The 17,956-nt window shown below is 50.3% G+C and overlaps 1 protein-coding gene across 1 annotated transcript in view; it reads left to right on the forward strand.

Annotated features, from left to right (window-relative positions):
• Positions 1-962: 962 nt before the first annotated feature.
• The window catches only part of LOC119402242 (wee1-like protein kinase 1-A), a 39,286-nt gene continuing 22,292 nt past the window's right edge, over positions 963-17,956 (forward strand). The window contains exon 1 of the mRNA XM_049418558.1: positions 963-1,580. Coding sequence (XP_049274515.1) covers positions 1,043-1,580 — 538 coding nt within the window. The 5' untranslated portion in view covers positions 963-1,042. The remainder of the gene's footprint in view (positions 1,581-17,956) is intronic.

Below are 17,956 nucleotides of genomic sequence, written 5' to 3' on the forward strand. Positions count from 1 at the left end.
GGTCGTCGTCTGCTAGCAGACGAAAATATGCTCCGGCTGGTCATCGTGCGAGCGCTGTGACCGTTGAACTCATTTTTGCTTACAAACATTACCATATGATCGGTTGATATGACGAGCACTGAACTAACGGTCTGTACGACACCTATAAACAGAACGACGAGTCTAAATATGGAAAGGCAATAACCGAAAGATATGTGTAGAGGTGTCGAGGAGGTGTACGATCGTGTTCGCATTTAAAACCCGCTGCAGAAAGCTTGACTAATTTGTAGAAAAGGCGTATATTATCGAATAATATTAGAAGAAAGAACAACGGCCAGAAATATTTTATTGAAGTCGCATCGGCGGTGTTTTGATTCCCTGGTCCGCGTAAATTGATGACCTGAAAAATAAAAAAGAAATGAATTAGATCACAAGAAAACGGGAAACGATATAGAAGAAGGCGGATACAAGCAGACGACGCCAGCATCGGTTAAGACAGTTTTACTTGCTTCCAACCACTGGTTGTCACATACCGCGCGGGAAACAGCCCACACAGTTTCTCTGAGCAAAGGAGCAGGGCTTTGACGTCAGCGCTGACGCCTAAACGGATATGAGGCGCCTATTTGACCTCATTGTCGCGAATTGAACGAAACACAAGAGGCCCGCGCTTGCAACAACAGCGTCAAGCGAAGGGGGATGCGCCGAGGAAAAACGTCAACAGCGGGGCGCGCCGCGCGCCGGCGCACGCACGCGAGAACGGCCGTTACGCCGGCTCACAGTTGCACAATTTTGAATCCGGCGCGAGATACCCATCGGCCCCCGCGCGTCCGCTCAACCGGACATGACGCGCCCGGTTAGGCTTCGCGATTGGCGCGAAGCCGCGCCGGAATAGACGTCACGCTCAACGTGTCGTCCAATTGGCTAGGTTGCGGTTGGGTCCTGCGCATGCGTCGTGTTCATCTCCAACTTTCGGCGGGAGGAGACGAAAGCCATTTTGCTCCGCGTCGGCGAAGTCGACGGCTCCCCTCTCTGAGTGATCCGAGATTGTAGTCCCCTAACGCCGATGCCGGCCGTTCGAGAGTGCCCCATGACGCCCTGCGCGCCCCGGCGTCACCACTTGGTCGTGCAACCGACGACCCCGATGCACGAAGGCGGCGGAGACGACGACCAACAATCGAGCATGCACTTGTCCCCGAAGACGCTGTTCCGCGAAGCAAGCGACGCCGATTCGCGCATGCTGGACTCGTCCCCTCCTTCGTCTTCCAGCGACCTGAACAGCTCGACGGACTCCGGAGTCGTGCGGTCGCTGGAACGGTCGCCCTCGGTTCCCGTTCAGATGGTGATGCCCGTGCCTCGTCAGGAGACGCCGCCTTACAAGCGCATCAGGGCCCTGCGACTCTTCGGCTCTCCCCAGACTCCCAAGACCCTGTTGCAGCATGCCGAGGCGCCCAGTACCGTTCACGTCAGCCGGCAGCGACTCAGCCAGTACGTCAAGCCAGTTCAGACGGCGGCGTTGGCCAACGTGAACCCGTTCTCGCCTCTGCAGACCACCCCGCCACCAGAACCGAGACCGAAGCGACCCAGAAAGTCGCTACAGCGTGCTCAGGTATGTTTGTGTTCACCGCTGACAGTGTACTACCGCTGATGAGTCACTGCGATCTCCCGATGAGTCATGCATCGCCCGTGAAAACGTCGTTACCGTGTTAGTATTAGGTAGTCTACTGCATTCTCGATTTACCGCTACACCCGACCTGAACCGTGTTTACCCACCCGTCTGTGATCGAGAAAGCATGCATTTCGCCGGTAGGTGGGTGTGGGGTGCTCCTACACGCCCCCTCAACCACCTTCGCCCCCCAAACCATGTGCGCAAATATTGCGCAGATGCTCTTCTACCTGAATGCGTGTGCTCCTTTTTTCGTCATCAACGACTTGCGTTGGTTCCCACGCTATCTCGCTAGCACCTTGTTTACAAAGCACGCTCCGAGCCGATATAAAAAAAAAATATCGCGACTGTTGGCAAGGGTGCTCCTCTGAGCCCCGTCGACCCATCATTTTTTTTTAAACGCTCGCGCGAACCCCCGGGTTAGGAGCTCTGTTTTTTTTTTCACGCTGTCGCCGCCTCCTTGTTTTTTTCGGCATAGACCGTTCGCTATTCTTAGTGACAGTATTATCAACGGCTCGTGTTTGTCTAGTTCTCAAACTCGACGCTCCGCGAATCCCACGCCAACTTTTGATCGTCGGGACGACGTTTGAAAATGAACTCCTTCGCGCAGTCGCACACGTTTACAATGTTTATGCATTCGCCTCGCGTTTCGCTGACGCCTTTCCCAACGCTAACATTGCAAACGAAAGCACAAACACTTTAGTTTTGCTTCTGCATACTGGTGTTACGTTGTCATAGCGACGGTTACATGTTTACGCGAGAAAGCGGGCGCCGTCTTCAACGCCGCGTGTTCATGCAAACGTTCGCGCTACGTTGCAAGTACGTCTCGCATTTCGCTGTTGACGCCGTCCAAACGTAAACATGCAACGGAAGCGCAATCACTTTCTTTCCTGCGTACTTTGTTACTGTTAGCAACGGGTTGTTTTGTTGTGACGTGAGAAGTTTGCGTCTTCGTTTGTCGCTGACACCTGCTGAAATGCCAGCGCGCCACGTTTAACGGCCAAGGCCGTGGCGCGCGCACATCTTTCGTGGACGACTAAACGAGGAGGAGGGAGCCGCAGCAACAGCTAAAAAAATAGAGCAAAAAACTGTGCCGCCCGAGACGCTCCAGTGCACCACAAACGACGAGGCGACCCCCGACCCGATTGCCTTCGTTTATTTTACTTTTCCTTTTGATACGGCGGCCATTTTTGTTTGCTTCTTCACGTTTCGCGCGCCAAACGAGAGGCCGGATTGACTTGTCTGGGCGCGCGAAAACCGGCTTGGAGGAGCCACTGTCAGTGTTGCGAGTCGGTTAAGCCGAGTCCGGTTAAATCTGACGGGTAGCGCGCGCGTCGTCTGCTATTAACAACGGTGGCTGTGTCGTCTGCTGTTGTGTTTTTCTTGAAAATATCGCTTTGTCAAAGTGCACCAGGTTGCGGTTTGTTTGCTGTTAGCGGTAAAAGTGTGCGTTGCGCTCGTTGAAAGTGACAGAAGTGTTGCTGTTCTGTTTTATCCGTGACTTCGTGAGCTCACTGCGATGTTCTCTGTTTGGTTGAACCACCGAAACAATTTGAATAAAATTCGTTTGCGGAAGAGAGTAGCCGAAATTGTGTAGTCTGTTACCGATATTTTTGCTTTAAGTTCTTTATTTATTCCTTATGGGAGCTGGTGAATGATATTAAATAAGAAATGCGTCCTTCAATCAAAACAGAGTAAAACACATGCAAGCAGTGTCATTGTACATGTTTTTAACTCTACCTCACGCGGTATTACTTGCGTTGCAATGCGTTGTTTTTTTTACAGGAGCTGTGTTTTGCTAATTAGTGTTATATTTCTTAGCGTCTTCACTGGACGAACTCTGAGGCTGTTACGGTGCTATTTGCAGTGTTATAAATAAGTTTTCTTTTGTTTTAAATCTTACGCCATCTTTCGTTCCTCGCGTTATAAAATTTTAGATGAATCGGAGGCTTGTAAATGCGAAAATATGCAACGGTCGCGTTGTCCAGTATTTCACCTTGAATTTCTGTAAGCGATATTAGTATAGCTTCAGTGAACGCCGAACAAAATCCCTTTCGCCTTCGTCTCTCTCGATTAAATTCTCGACGCACAACTTCAATTCGAAGCTTTTTTTTTTTTTTTTAAAGCGTTGCGTCCAATACGAGTTAAGATGTGTATTGCTTCCGTAGTGATCTGCGCTGTATGTCTGAACGGGGCTTTTACGGCAAATAAAATCGAAATGAAAAAAGGGAAACGCGAGCGGTGTGTTTGTTCTATGCTAACTCAGCATTGTCATTCTGTGCACCGCTGAATGCAAACATTAATTGGTGTGGTTCTTCGAGCGCAGCTTACGTATTGCTCTCACGTCTCGGAATGCAAGCATTCCAAGCTGCCGTCAACTGCGCAGCGGAGATTCCGCAGCTCTACATGCCACGAATTCCACGTTGCCATTAGCCTTATCTCCGGGGGTACGAAAAAAAAAATGAAATAAGGATTCCGGGCAATGCGGCTGGATTTATTACTGTGCGCGGCCTTTTTCAACGAATTCGCTTGCATAAGGAAGGAAGTACCTTGAAGGCCCATAATAGTCGCCTGGTGGTGCAGTAGTCACGGTGCGCGGCTGCTGATCGAATGTCGCGGGTTCGGTCTCAACCGCGGCGGTCGCATTTCGATGGATGCGAAATTCTAGCGGCCCCGTAAGCTTAGGATTATTGAGGCGCGCGTTAAAGAACTCCAGGTGGTCGAAATTATCCAGGAGCCATCCACTACGGCGCGCCTCAAAGCATCTTGGTTTCGGCAAATAAAATTCTGGAAATTAAGGGTCCCAATAACTTCGTTATCAAAATGTATTCGCAGTATGCGTTCAGAGGGAGGCGCTCTAGTGTCTATACATCCTGTCGTTCAAATTACTTCGTGCAGTCCCACTCGGCGATATCCGCAGGGACTCGAACCCACGCGTTACTAGATCTCCTTCCGCTAAGCTTTATGAAAGGTCGCGGGTTCGGTTGCTTTCCACGCGTATCTCATTGCAGCGAAATAAAAAAAATGTATACTGACAACTTCTATGGTAGCAGTGTAAACTCTGACTTATTCACAACGGTACCCCTATCGCGAAGTCGGCTTACATGTAATCTTAAGTGTAAAACAATTATAAGATAATTGCTGCGGAAATCAGTTAGGTGGAGCGGGCGTCATGAAAAGGATTTAATAAAAGTACACCTGAGGCTGGAGCACAAAACCGTAAAGCGAAACCCCTGTCATCGTTCCCACAACCTCAGCAGTTGAACAGTTAGTCTCAGTACGGGTTTCGAACCCTGGACCTATAAAGGTCTTTTAAAAAGGGTCTTTGGTCGATCGCACGTCTGAGCTAAACGGAAGGCCGTAGGCGCTGGTCCCGTATTTGATACATCAAGCAGGACGAATGATTTTTCTTGACCTGAAGGCCTTTTAAACACAACGTGAGGTTCAGTGTAGCGGTTTACTACTATCGGGTGGTTTAATATTTTCCTTTCATATGCGTATAATGTTCGAACTAATTCGATCGCAAGTGGCCGCCTAAAATCTTTCATCATTTTAATATTCCTCGCGCTCTGCTCAAATTTGCAGCGGATGCTATAAAGTACAATCTCTACAACGATCTGGCGGTCACGGACCCTTGTATTGTTCCAAAGGCGAGAGCACAGCTGCTACTAATGTGTCGTCGTCTTCCGTTTGAGGACACCCGGCGCGTGTTCCTAAAATATCAGACGCCGCCTCGTCATTTTTGCATGTGTAAGAAATCGACGCAGCCGCAGAAGAAACGTATTGTTGTTAATTTTGTTCTAAAGGCTAGACGTTCAAACACTGCCACAAAAAACAAAGCAAAAAAAAAAAAAAAAAGACAACGGACGTACGTTCTGCTCGTCTGTTCGAATGCTGTGGTTTTGCGTGCCAAAAGCAGGATACGATTATGATGCACGGCGTATTAGGAGGCTTTAGATTAATGTCGACCACCTGCAGGGGTTCTTTAACGTGCACCTAAAATCTAAGTACGGGGAGCTCCAGCATTTCCCCTCCATTGAAGTGCCGCGGCCGGGATCGAATCCTCGTCTTTTCGGGTCAGTTGCCGTGCACCGCAACCGCTGGGCCGCCGCGGCTGCTACTAAATGCTGATTGGTCCGCTAATTTGCGCCTAGGCCTTACCCGACCGTTACCCACTCATCTCGTATGATATCCCCCGTGCACTACTTAGATTCTCGCAGCTCTCGATTGTCTCGTTTCTCGCTATCGTCCATACGAAAGTGCTCATCACGGAATCGTACGTGGGCATATCGATGATATGGAACGGCTTTCAGATGTTTCCCCACTCAAGTGCCCTCGAGTACCATTGTTCCGAGACAATACGCTTCGGTTAAAAACAAAAGGGGGTGCCCTTCACTCACCTGCTGTTCGTTGTCGTCGCCGATAAACCCTCCTCCTGCATTGCGTCAAGTGTTTCAACGGTCGCGTCGCTAGGCCTAGCTCGGTAGCGTCGTCTGCTGCACAGGCTCGCGTACGGCTTCGTAGGGTACTTGAACTTGGTCTACGCACGTCACACACACACACACACTCATATGCTTTGATGTTGTTGTTGCTTTTAACGAGATCTTCACTGTCAAAGCATACACCCACTTTGCACAAATCGACGTTCGATGAACGTTGACACAAATGACGGTCGCGTCGGTAGGCCTAGTGCAGCGCGTCGTCTGCTGCACAGGATACTTGACCGACGCGCACCACACTCACACACATATGCTTCGACGCTGTTGCTGTCGCCGTGATTCTCAGCGTCAAAGCACACCACACCGCACACTTCGCACAAATCAACGTTCCCTAAACATTTACATTACTAACGGTCGCGTCGGTAAGCCTAACTCAGCGCGTCCTCTGCTACTGTCAGGATCGCGTACTTAACGCTTTTAGGACACGCTTGAACTTTGTCTAACACGGCACACACAGGCTTCGATGTTTGTTTTCGCAGAGCTCTTCACTGTGAAAGCACACCACGTACTTCGCATACATATGATCCATGGCTTTGCGATGCTGGTCTAAAAACTGCGCGACCCGCGCCGTGGTGATAGCAGCAGGCTGAGGAGTTGCGCTCTTACGCTCGAGGAACAGGGTTCCAATGTCGGTCACGGCGGCCGCATTAGTTTTGAAATGTGACCGCCATTGAAGATCTGGAGTCGACAAGGGTAGGGGGCACTTGCACTCACCCAGACGTCTGTCTTCTCACACCGAGCAAAAATTGCCGATGTCTTGCTTGCGAGGTTAAGGGCTCGACTCCGGCATCTCGAGGAAATCGCGTCCTCTTCCACGGCATTTCGTCGGCGGTCTTAGTCCGGGGGCGACGTCCGAAAATCGGCTTCGCCGAGAACGGACGAAAAACTTGGCTGCTCCCAGTCGCTGAGCACATCCGTACGTGACTGCGCGCACTTCGCTACTGGCTGACAGAGCTTCTGTCTCGTCGAAATGTAAAGTCTATGGAAAAAAGGGAGAGAAACCATGTGTAGGTGTGTGTAAGGGGGGAAGAGGGGGGAGGCTTTGTCCATTCTTGAAACGCGGCCCCCTTTATCCTGCGTCGTTAAAAGTGTTCAGCTGCAGAAAAGTTCTTCGAGCTGTCACTTGTAGATTTGCCGGGCTGCACGTCCGACAAGAAGGGAGCTTCAAAGGCTGGTTTTTGCGGCGATAAGTGGTTAGAGAATGTTTGTAAAGCGCATTTTCGAAGGAAGGAACGAAATCCGTGCCGCCGGCTTTGATGTCGCCGAAATGTCGGCGAGTGTTCTATCATGTCACCGACCCGACTGGACGCGGCGGCTACTCTTCAAGTGTACGCCGCGTCAACCCCCTCCCCCCTTATCCTTTCTTCATTCTGTCATGGTGACTGTGCATAAACTAAGGTCGCGCTTAGGATTAGGAGCTCGTGAAACATGCCCATCCACATACATTCTTTTATCTGTGCCGGCGCGTTCTTTGATGTGTCAAGTAGCCGAACAAGTCGCTTCGGTTGTTCTCTAATGTACGCACCGGGACGAAAACTCCGAAGGCATATTGCACATTACACAGCTGCACACTTTGGCACGGCTTAATTTTGCGCGGTTATTGTAAGCTCGAGGGCGCGGGTTCGGCTGCCATCCGCGGCGACCCAATTCCGATGGGGTCTGCATGCAAGAAATCAATTAATTTTTCGTCGGAGTCGTAGCGCATGCAATTCCCAAGAAGAGAACTTCCCAAGAAAGCCCGCTATGGGCCTGTTACGAAAAACGAGCATCTCGACGGTTGGCTAACTTGACAGTGAAATTTAGTATTAACGTTATTAAGGAAAGGTGGTGGTAGAGGGGGGGGGGGGGAGGGGAGAACTGGAGGATAGGAAGAACCCTTTGGCTACGACGAAATAAATTTCGCGGCCCCCCAAGTTTGTCGCGTGCTATGCAGCGTGCCTTGCGTAGCTTCGTTCCAATGTCGTTTATGCATCAAAGCTTTTCATGTTGTTAATGTACGTTAACTTGGTGTTCCTAAGAGGGACACGCAGGAAAAAAAGAAGTACGTAAAAAGGTATTGCAAATGAAAAAAAAAAAAAAACCCTTCCGCTGCTGTTGTGGCGGTAGGACTGGTATGCCAGGTGGGACGCACGAACGAAATAATGTCGGCGCCGCCATTGAAGTATAGTAATGAACCTCTTACCGGGAAGGCAGTGTAAATAGTTCTGAAAGAATGCTTAATCATTTCAAAAATAATTAAATACTACACCCATTTTAATGCTTAAATCTGCGTCGCTTTAGTGAGACTTGCGTTCAGTCCTCAGCAAAGCTTCCGATCTAGATCGACGACCGTTCTGCTCTTTTCTTGAGCAGGAAGCACCGTGACTCACATACTGGTCTTTACGATGGGGCATCCACGGCCTTCATGTCAGAAACCGTAATTTTCCCGCCCATGACGTCACGGGGCGTCGTCCCCGCGACGGGGGCTTTTTCGGGTCGTCTGCATCCGGAATTTCGCGTCGTCGTCTGCTCGCTGTGATACCCGCCCGTGCACGCTCTCCGCATTGCGAAACTCGTGGAAATGGGCCGGTTTTATTCCTCGGCCTTTCATGCGTGGCTTTATCGTTTCGTTCTTAATCTATGGAGGGTTTTTGTTACGTCGAGAGGAGAGATATCGACCTTGGCGGCAGTGTTCCGACGGAGATCGGATAAAGGCACGAAAGCTGCAACCCTCTCACCTCGATCTTGCAATAGATATTAATAAAAAAGTACTTGTTGAAGCATGTCGGTGATCTGCTGTGGCGAATAGTTTTGATCTCCTGTAATTTGCTCAAATGTTTTCATTTATTCCAGCGGATATATCGATGTTACCGATAAGATCGGCATAATCCGCAGTACCGTTTTTGTCATCGCTAGTTCCATTAGAGGCTTTATACCGGTTTCACACGGGCACTTGATTGCATTTCTTGATCGGTCTCAGCAATGGTCGCTGCTGCACGGTCCAAGGTAATGGAGTTTGGCGCAGACGTCAATCAAAACGCGATCTTAAAGCCTGGTCGCGGTCAGAAGTGCCCCTGTGACACCGGTGTTACGTAAGGCTGACCTCTTATTGCGTGAAAATGTTATTTCAAAATTCGTCTTCACCAATAACTTCTACAGTTTCCGCCTTTGTCTATGACGTGCTGTGTTGTACGCGCAGAAAAAAAAAACGCAAAAAATACGAAACTAAAGTTATGCGAAAGTTAATACCCATATTCTGTAATTGAAACGTTCTACCCGCAGCATTTTTTGCGACCTACATATTTTTTCATTAAGTTTGAGGCGTCATGCATTAAGTGAGCGGAAATTCGCATTTGCTGTTAAAGCATGTGGTACGCAGGACTAATGGCTACGTGGACGTTTTCCGTTGTTTGCCCTAAAGTGCGTCCGTTGCTCCGTTTGAATCTTATGATGGAAAACATCGCAATCACCTGTCGCTTCTCGCAGGTGGAGGAGGGGCGAATGCCGGAAGCATTTGCGTTTCCGCCATTCTGCGGCAGAAGGGGCAGAACATCACTCGCGAACGCAAATCACGCGAGGCCTAAAGAGAAAGAGAGGGAAAATGGCGTGTCGAAGAGTCGCCGTTCCGCAACCATTGTGTTTCGATCCAGTCTGTTTACAATCTCGCCGGCCAGCCCGCATGATGATTGAGATATTGCGCACAACGTGTTACGTTGTCATCACTTGTCGTGAGCGTGCTCGCATCTATAGACTAAGCCGCTTTGCATTTTTCTCCGTACATAGCCGGTCGGTGCCGAAAGCCAATCCATCGTCCGGCGAAACAACGGCATTCGTACGTCTGCTTCCTTGTTCTTTTTTCTCGTGTCGTCTGGTTTACGTAGCAGACGACGCAGTGGGGAAGAAAAAAACTATAAAGAAACAAAGGAAAAGATGGTGAGAAACGGACCTGCTGGCTGTGTCTTCAAGCGTACGCATGTGCGCCTCAGCTTTCTTTCGCAGAGCTAATCTTTTTTTCCCGTTTGCGCACGCGCGAGCCATCATTTATCTCCATATGCGCAGCTGTTTCTTTGCTCAGTTTTCTCTGCCGACCGTTCGGAAAACAAACGGACAGGTTTTTTTTTTTTTTGGCTGTCCTCGCTGCTTTGCCATTTGCTGTACCCGCTCTAAACGATCAGCAGGTGCATCGCCGCTTCCCCGTTGTTTTGCGGTGTCGTCTGCTGCCTTCCTGCCTTTTTGTGTCGTCTGCCGGCTGGGCGCGCATGCGCGCTGTGTTTTGCCTAGCGGCGTTGTCGTCTGCTGCCCTCCTGCCATTTGTGTGTCGTCTGCTGGTGTTTTGCACAGCTTTGTTCTCGAATAGGAGACGAGGGTTTGGCGGTTATTCCGTCGGTTTCGCATTTCCTCCAGCGTTTTTGCGAAGAAAAACACCTGTGCGTTCAATGCGTGCGGTAACGCAAAAAAAAAAAAAGGAAGTACTTTGTCGCTCGTCTGTTGTTGTATTTCAACTCCCATTTTGTTATCGCACGATGCTTTGCTATTGTAGCTGCCCTTTTCAAAAGACGCACTTGTTTCCGGCGCGTCTTACAGTTTCTTTCGTTATATGTGTGGACGCTGTTTCCGCTCGGTTTCTATAAGTAAATATTGGCGGCCCTTCTGCGCACACAACCGCAAGAAGTTAAGGTTGCTTTAGTTTAGAGGCACGTGTCGGTCAAGCAGTGCACTGTAATTTCTTTTTGCAGTTTTAGACGCAACAGTCGTGTTTCAGCGTCACTGCTTGCGTATCCAAGCTACTGCATTAAATGCGGGTGCCGTGTGCAAGGCTTCAATGCAGCAGCATCCCGTGTTTCCATTAATACCTGTAATTCGAATAGCCCACAGCAGACGAAAGAGCTTTCGAGCAGAAAACGTCACGTGAACAGAAGTTGCATCAGCAACTTGACAGGCAAGAATGACTCACGAGCAGACGATCGAAAACACGAGTGCGACGTCTGCACATGCGTGCTAACAGCGCCTTCTGCTTTCCACCGATTATCCAATCGAGGGGGGGAAAAAGGTCATTTATAAAGCCGTGTCTAACACGTGTTGCTCGTAATTAAAACGTCATACCCGTTGTGTACACGTCACGACCGTTTCGGGCCGAACCACAAGACGCTCGCCTTTTGTTCACAGCAACGTCGTAAAACGTTTTACGGCCTGCAGCATCCGAAATGGCGGAGACGGTCCAAAGGTCCTCGTGGCCTCGTAATTTCCTCGTCACAAGAATGTGGCCAAATCGTGACTTTTTGCAGGCCTAGGTCGTATTCCGTACCATAGTACAACGACTCAATGACCGGGCTTTCTTTTACGACCGATATAAAAGCGGAGAGGGGTGCCTCCTTTTGTTTCACGGCTGTTTGCGGAGGGGAATTAGTGCCCGCGCGTCGGCTACGTACTCCGGCTTTATACGATCGTGGTATTTGATCCCCCGAGGCCGCAAGTGGGTTGTAGAAGCGGTTTCGTGTTATACACACGCGGCTACAACGGTTCGCCTTGTCCCGTCCGTATACAGATGACGTTGTTTTTGGTATCTTCCTCGGCCCGGCTGCTCCGTTATCATTAAGGGAATCGTGACCTCTTGATCAACGGTTCGTTGTAACTCTTGCTCAAGCTGTACGTATGAAATCAACGTATGCTGCGGCTATGGAACGCGCAAGCGAGGCATTGCGACTAAAGTTACCGGGCTTAAGTTCAGTTTCGCGGTTGGGTGCATGGTCAACGATATACCACTAAAGCCGGCTAGAGAAATATCTCGTACAAGGACGAGTACAGGACGATCTCCGTCACGTGATTGCAACATTGCTCACCACATTAAATCGGGGGAAATTTTTACTTTTTGTGTGTATATCACTGATAATGGAAGATGGTACACCCACGTATTAGCAGGTAAAGCGACAAGCTGCTTCGCTCAAAGGCGCGGGTTCGATTCCGGCGAAGGCGGCCGTATTTCGATGGGGCGAAATACAAACACCCGTGTGCTTAGAATTAAGTGCACGTTAAAGAACTCCAGGTGGTCGAAATTAATTCGAAGACCCCCGCGACATAAGCATGTCGTGGTTTTAGCTCGTTAAAGGGCCCCTCACCAGGCCACATAGCAAATTTTAGTTGTACGCTGGAAGTTGTTGTGTGCCGAATGAAGAGCAGTATATGCCGCAAGACTTGTTCAAATCGGTTCATTACGAGCTGCGAAAAACAATAATTTGTAGCGGCGCGAAACCATGATGCGAGGAGGCGAGTTTCAAACCCTTGCCACTCGCCCCGTGTAGCATTCGCAAGCCAAATCCCTTCCCTGCCCTCTTCACTTGACACATACGCATGAACACGTCATGCGCATGCATGATCACGTGCGCATGACGTGCCCGAGCCAGCCGGAGCACGCGAGCGGCGTTGCACGGCCGCTACCTTCTTTTTTATGTAGCGGTCATGGGCGTTTTGTCGGCGTTCTCTGTGGTGTAGTGCCTGTCTCTGCGGGACGGGCATGAAAGTTGAGACATTTGTACGGGCACGAGAGTGGTGGTATCATGAGCCAGTGCCGCATTAACGTTTCCTTGGACGCGGTAGAATAAACGAGCATAATGAGTGCTCGAATGCGCTAGAACATTACTTTCGTTTCCAGGGCTGGCGTCTGCTCGATGCGCTAACCGCGGGGACACGAACGCATGGGAAAGGGAGGCACATTAGCCCCGCATGTCGCTGCAATTCACGAAAGAAAAATGAAAAAGACGCACACATTCCCTTTATGTGTCTCATTATTTTCTCTCAAGTTTTATTAATCTATTCAAGCAACAAATTATACAAACTACACATGTCGTGTCAAATAATTATCGCAGCGTCACGCGCTACTGTTGGCGACGTCAGAGCACAGTCGTCTACGTAGAGGAGCGACGTCACAGCACTACCATCTACGTAGGGCCATTTTCTCATGTACGTCATACCCTCATTCTCTAAAGCGCGCGCCCGCGAGAGGAAGGGCAAGCAGCGTTCACCTTGAAATTTGACCCATTTCCGCGGCGCGTAGCGTTGCAAATTTTTGCAGACGTGATCGTGAACGCCCAGTGTATGCATTGCGCTCGTTAGCTCAAAACTGTCAAACCTGGTGAGGGGCCCTTTAAAACCCCCAGAAATTATACTATTCGCAAATCGTAACTATGCAGCCGTGAGCGCTGGCTCAACCCTTGTGATAGTTTTGCTGCGGGTGGTGTACTTTGTCGATCGACATCGCTGACCGATCATGCTAAATAGGTACTCTCCGGCGTTTGCAGTGACGTACAGTCGCGACCAATATTCGTTGCAACATGCAGCCCGTGGTCAAAGCGGCGCCAACACTGCACGGTGGCGCCGACATAGAAGACAATCAGTGACGTAAGCGCTGTTTCGACTACTCGTACTTCCAAACCAATTTCACGTCTGACGGTGTTAGTGTATATGGGCTTGGGGACCCTTCAACCATAGGCACCGTGGTTGCAGCTCATATGGAGCGCCACTGTATACATTCACGGTCGTCAACGGTTTTTCGCGCCCTCTGATCTGCGTGCACTTTAGTGAAGCGTGAACGTGGCGGTCTCCTCCCGGCATTGGGCTGTCCGTAGCGAGATTTTGCCTTTTCCCGGATCCAGGTGATGCGTATTGGGACGGCGATGGCCCTTCTCTTCCGGTGCTGACCGCGCGGGTCGCATCTGCGTCCGGTCAGCTGAGATTGTATGTGTGTATGCATCGCGACGCGGTCCACCGGTCGCTTTTGGGGCAATCCCCCTGTTTATCAATTCCCCCCCCCCCCTCTCGCAGTCTTTATCCTTCTTTTCTTCCATTTTTTCGTTACACAAATGTCGGCACACGAGGAAGAACGTTGTGAATGAGTTGTTGCTGTTTTGGGTCGTCTGCTTTTGTACACCTCCGTCGTCTGGTCGGCGACGTCTGTTGTCGCAGCATGGACAACGTGGGTATACCGGCTGATGCTGCCTGGTAGATAGCATGTTTTAACCGCTGATACTGTTATAGCGCACGACAGCCCACACCGGTTGAAAGGACGAACACGAAACAAAAGGACATACACAAGCGCTTGTGTTATGCTTTCGCCCGGTGTGCGCTGTCATACGCTGTGATCAACAAACCACTGCCTACCAGTGCATTTTAAGCACTATCACTACGCAGTAACATGCACGAGCTGAAGCATTTCGGCTGTCTGATATGCAACGCCGTTATGCTTCGCATTGGTTTCCTTGCTGCGCGGCTCTCCACGTTAAAAAAAAAAAAAACCGTACCGTTAATCTGGTGAACTCATTACGAGGCTTTATCCAGTGATTCCACTCCTGCGCCAACTACGCCAAAGCGCGCCAAATTGTATTTACTGCGCCATCCTGATAATATCGACGAAATTTGCGCCAAACTGCGCCAAAGTCTCTGGTTTGGGGGCGTCTATCACCGGCAATCGCACCGCCGGCGCGTCAGAACATGTGCAGCTCGATCTTGAGGCTGCCAATAAAGTCGCAGTCATGGACCAAGAATTATTTCGCTGAATAATTAGCGCTAGCGCGTGCGTTCCGAGTAAGCCACGATGCCATGCACAATGCCGACGCAGCTTCTGTTCGGCAAGTCGGCTCGTCAGCAAAACGCGCTCTCCACAGAGGCTCGTGACGTCTAGGCCTACGGTAGCGAGAAAGTGCGACGGCGATTCATCGGCGGACGTCGTCTGTTACAGAAACGCTGCTGATAGCGCATTTCAAGCGTCGCACGGCACGTAAGGAAAGCAATGTTCAGTAATAACTACATGAGTGCCGCTAAAATGTCAGTCACTTCTGTTTCCGGACATCGCGGAATGAAATCTGGGATCGATCGCAGTAGATATATGGGACAATATCGAATTTTCCTTGCTTCGCGTTTATGGAAGAGCACGCGAACGGTGAAACGCGTTGACACTTTTCCTCAGATATACTTTATCCATGGATCTTCATCCAGAACAGCTTTTTCGTAATTCCTTCCGCCAGCACGTCCGAGTTTGTAATCACTCTGCGGTAAATACCGCCTAAAAGGCCCTGCCCTTTCGAGCTCACGCGCTAGGGTTCCAATTCGAATTTTTTGCTTGCTTTTTAAAAAATGTCATCTCATTAGTAAAATCATATCTCCTGGTCGGAGCAGCCGCAAATGCGCAGCTGTCAGTAGCCGGCCCGTCGCTAACGGCCCACAGTGAAGCGGCTACGCCATGTTACACGCGGGAAGATGTTATCTCATGCGCTCTCCGTGCGGCGGAGACAGACGGCCGGCTAGTTTAATCTCCGCTTCAGCCGCGTTCATCGCCAGCGCTCGCGAGCTTTTACCCGCGGCTAGAATAAGGGTGGTGATGTTGTTAATTTGGACTTTATACGGAAAATTACGGCAACGGCGACGGGGCAAAAATCTGCCGAGAGTGTCCATATAATTGCTATCGCAAGGGTCAATGTACGGGGCAGATTTTGCGCCCCCCCCCCTCTTAGGTGATTAGGGGGGGGGGGCGGCCGCCCCCCCCCCCCCCTCTGCGCACGCCTATTCTCCTGAGATGATTTTTTCTATGAGATTTGCAATGAATCGAAAGATTTCTAGCCTTCATAAGAGCCCCATAATAATACTCAGGTTCTTGAATGTTAATGCAATATGCTTCTGTATTGCACTGCAGGATGTAAAATTCGCTGCTCCAAAGTGCTCCCACATGCAAAATTATTTGCTCCAAAGTGCTCCAAGATGAAAATTTTGCTGCTCCAAAGTGCTCCAAAACGGAAATTTTGCTGCTCCAAAAATTGCTCCAAATCAGAAGTCCTCGGTAGCATCACTGTTTATCGTTAAGCCATCGTGTCATTAACCTCCGCAACCGCGCAGGCCCGCGGGTTCAAACGGCGGGAGCATTAAACATCGTAATCCACGTTCACATGTATATCGGGTGGCATGTACTGTACTTGTTATTTTTTCTTAGCATCGTCTTTCGTTTGTCTTTTCGCGTACTTTATCATGTCGTCTGTTTGTCCTATTCGTTTCGGCTGCTATAGTTCTGATGTCGTCTGGTTGTCCTGTTCATGTCGTCTCCCGTACTTTTGACGTCGTATGTGTGTCCTGTTCATGCCCTCTGTTATCCTTTCGATGTCGTCTGCTGTCCTTGTCCTGTTACGTCTGCTATCGTTTTGAGGAGGTCGTCTGCTGTCCGGAGGGCAGACGACACGATCGCGGTGGTCCGTTGGAGCGCGCGCCCGTCGCCAGCTGGGCATTACAGCTGGGTGTACGGTGACCTCCCCCCGAATACGGCGGCGGCGGCGGCTGGCGGTTTCCTGTTGTTCCGCCCAGGTGGATTGTTGTGGCACGTGCCGCCATTGTGCGAAAGGCGCGTTACCGAACCGCGGGGTGACGACACCGGAGGAGGGGACTACAAACCGCGGAGGAAGCGAGAGTCTAGAAGAAGGCTAGTGACCTTCGCGAGCGCGGCACGGGGTCCGTCTCCTGCCATTGTCAACAACTTCCTTGGAGTGGGTGACAAGCGTGTGTTGCCCCACGACAGGGATCGCGTGCACACCCCACAGGATGTACCGTACGTCTTCTTTTGGGGAAAACCGATCGTTGAACGAACGCTGGGTCTTACACAAACGATCTTCCGGCCGAGTCTTTCGTGTCGCTGGTTTCCTCTCGCCATGGAAGGGAAGTGCGGACACGCGCCGCTGTGACATACGAGGAATGAATGGACAAGGCTTACCTTTTGTATGCATGGATCCTTGCGGCGTGTGTCGTTGCCTCGCCTCTCGTTCAGTCAGTTCATTTGCGTAATCAAGGCAAATATGTGTACTGTGCATATTGTTTTTTTTTTTTTTTGAAAACGCATGATAGACCACTCTTTCATAACGCCTTGAAAGTATTCGAAATCAGTAAAATAAAATTACTCTGCCGAAGTCTGCGCGTTTTGAGAGGCATTATTGCTGGAACACTTCAAATGTGTCGATGCAGGAAATGTAAGTTCAGGGATTGATCACTTCGTAGTGGGTGTTATGCTGTTCACGCCAGCCAAGAGCTCGACGGCTTGTCAGAGCTAGCTACCTGAAGAAAAGTGCGACCCGCCTGGTGCCTCGGCGTTGCGCTGCTAAGCTAGAGGTCGCAGGTTCGATTCCAGGCCACGGTAACCGCATATCGACGGGAGCGAGAAACGCCTATCCCCAGGCGGTCAAAATTAAACTGGTTCCCCATTACGGCGTGCTTTACAATCATATCGCGGTTTTTGGCGCATAAAATCCTGATAATTTCTTATCTTATTTTCCATAAAAGAAATGTATCGGAAAAGCTTTTGTTCCCGGCCAGCATACAATTTAACTGTGCCCCTAAATCCAGAATCGGCGCATTGTAAGGCGACAGTGTTGAGTCGGTTTTTTTTTTTTCTCTCTGAGATTCCGTGCCTCGAACTACAAAAAGTTGAGCTATTCGGAATCAGGCTAAACGAAGATATGCGTGCAGACAGGGACCCTCTTGTCAGCACACCTATATGCCTTCTATTATCGTGATTCCGTGCTTCATTAGCTTTCGCGGTCATGCTACATAGCTCCGCATTCATAAGGCGGCGAGTAGGAAGCGCGCATGCGTAGTTTAGCTGTCTCGTCTCGCCGCACCGACGGAATTTTCACGCCTCCGTGGCGCCCCTCCTTTTAGACACCGCGAACAAGCTCGCAGCTCACCAAATTTCGTCTGCGCATGGCCGAGTCCGTTACAGGCCGTCTGCTCGCGCTCGCCTTGCCTTCTGCCGTCCCTTACACGCATAGCAGACGACGGCGCGAGACGGGGCCGGCGCGCAGACGGGATT

The sequence above is a fragment of the Rhipicephalus sanguineus genome, chromosome 8 (assembly GCF_013339695.2).
Source record: "Rhipicephalus sanguineus isolate Rsan-2018 chromosome 8, BIME_Rsan_1.4, whole genome shotgun sequence".
Lineage (NCBI taxonomy): Eukaryota > Metazoa > Arthropoda > Arachnida > Ixodida > Ixodidae > Rhipicephalus > Rhipicephalus sanguineus.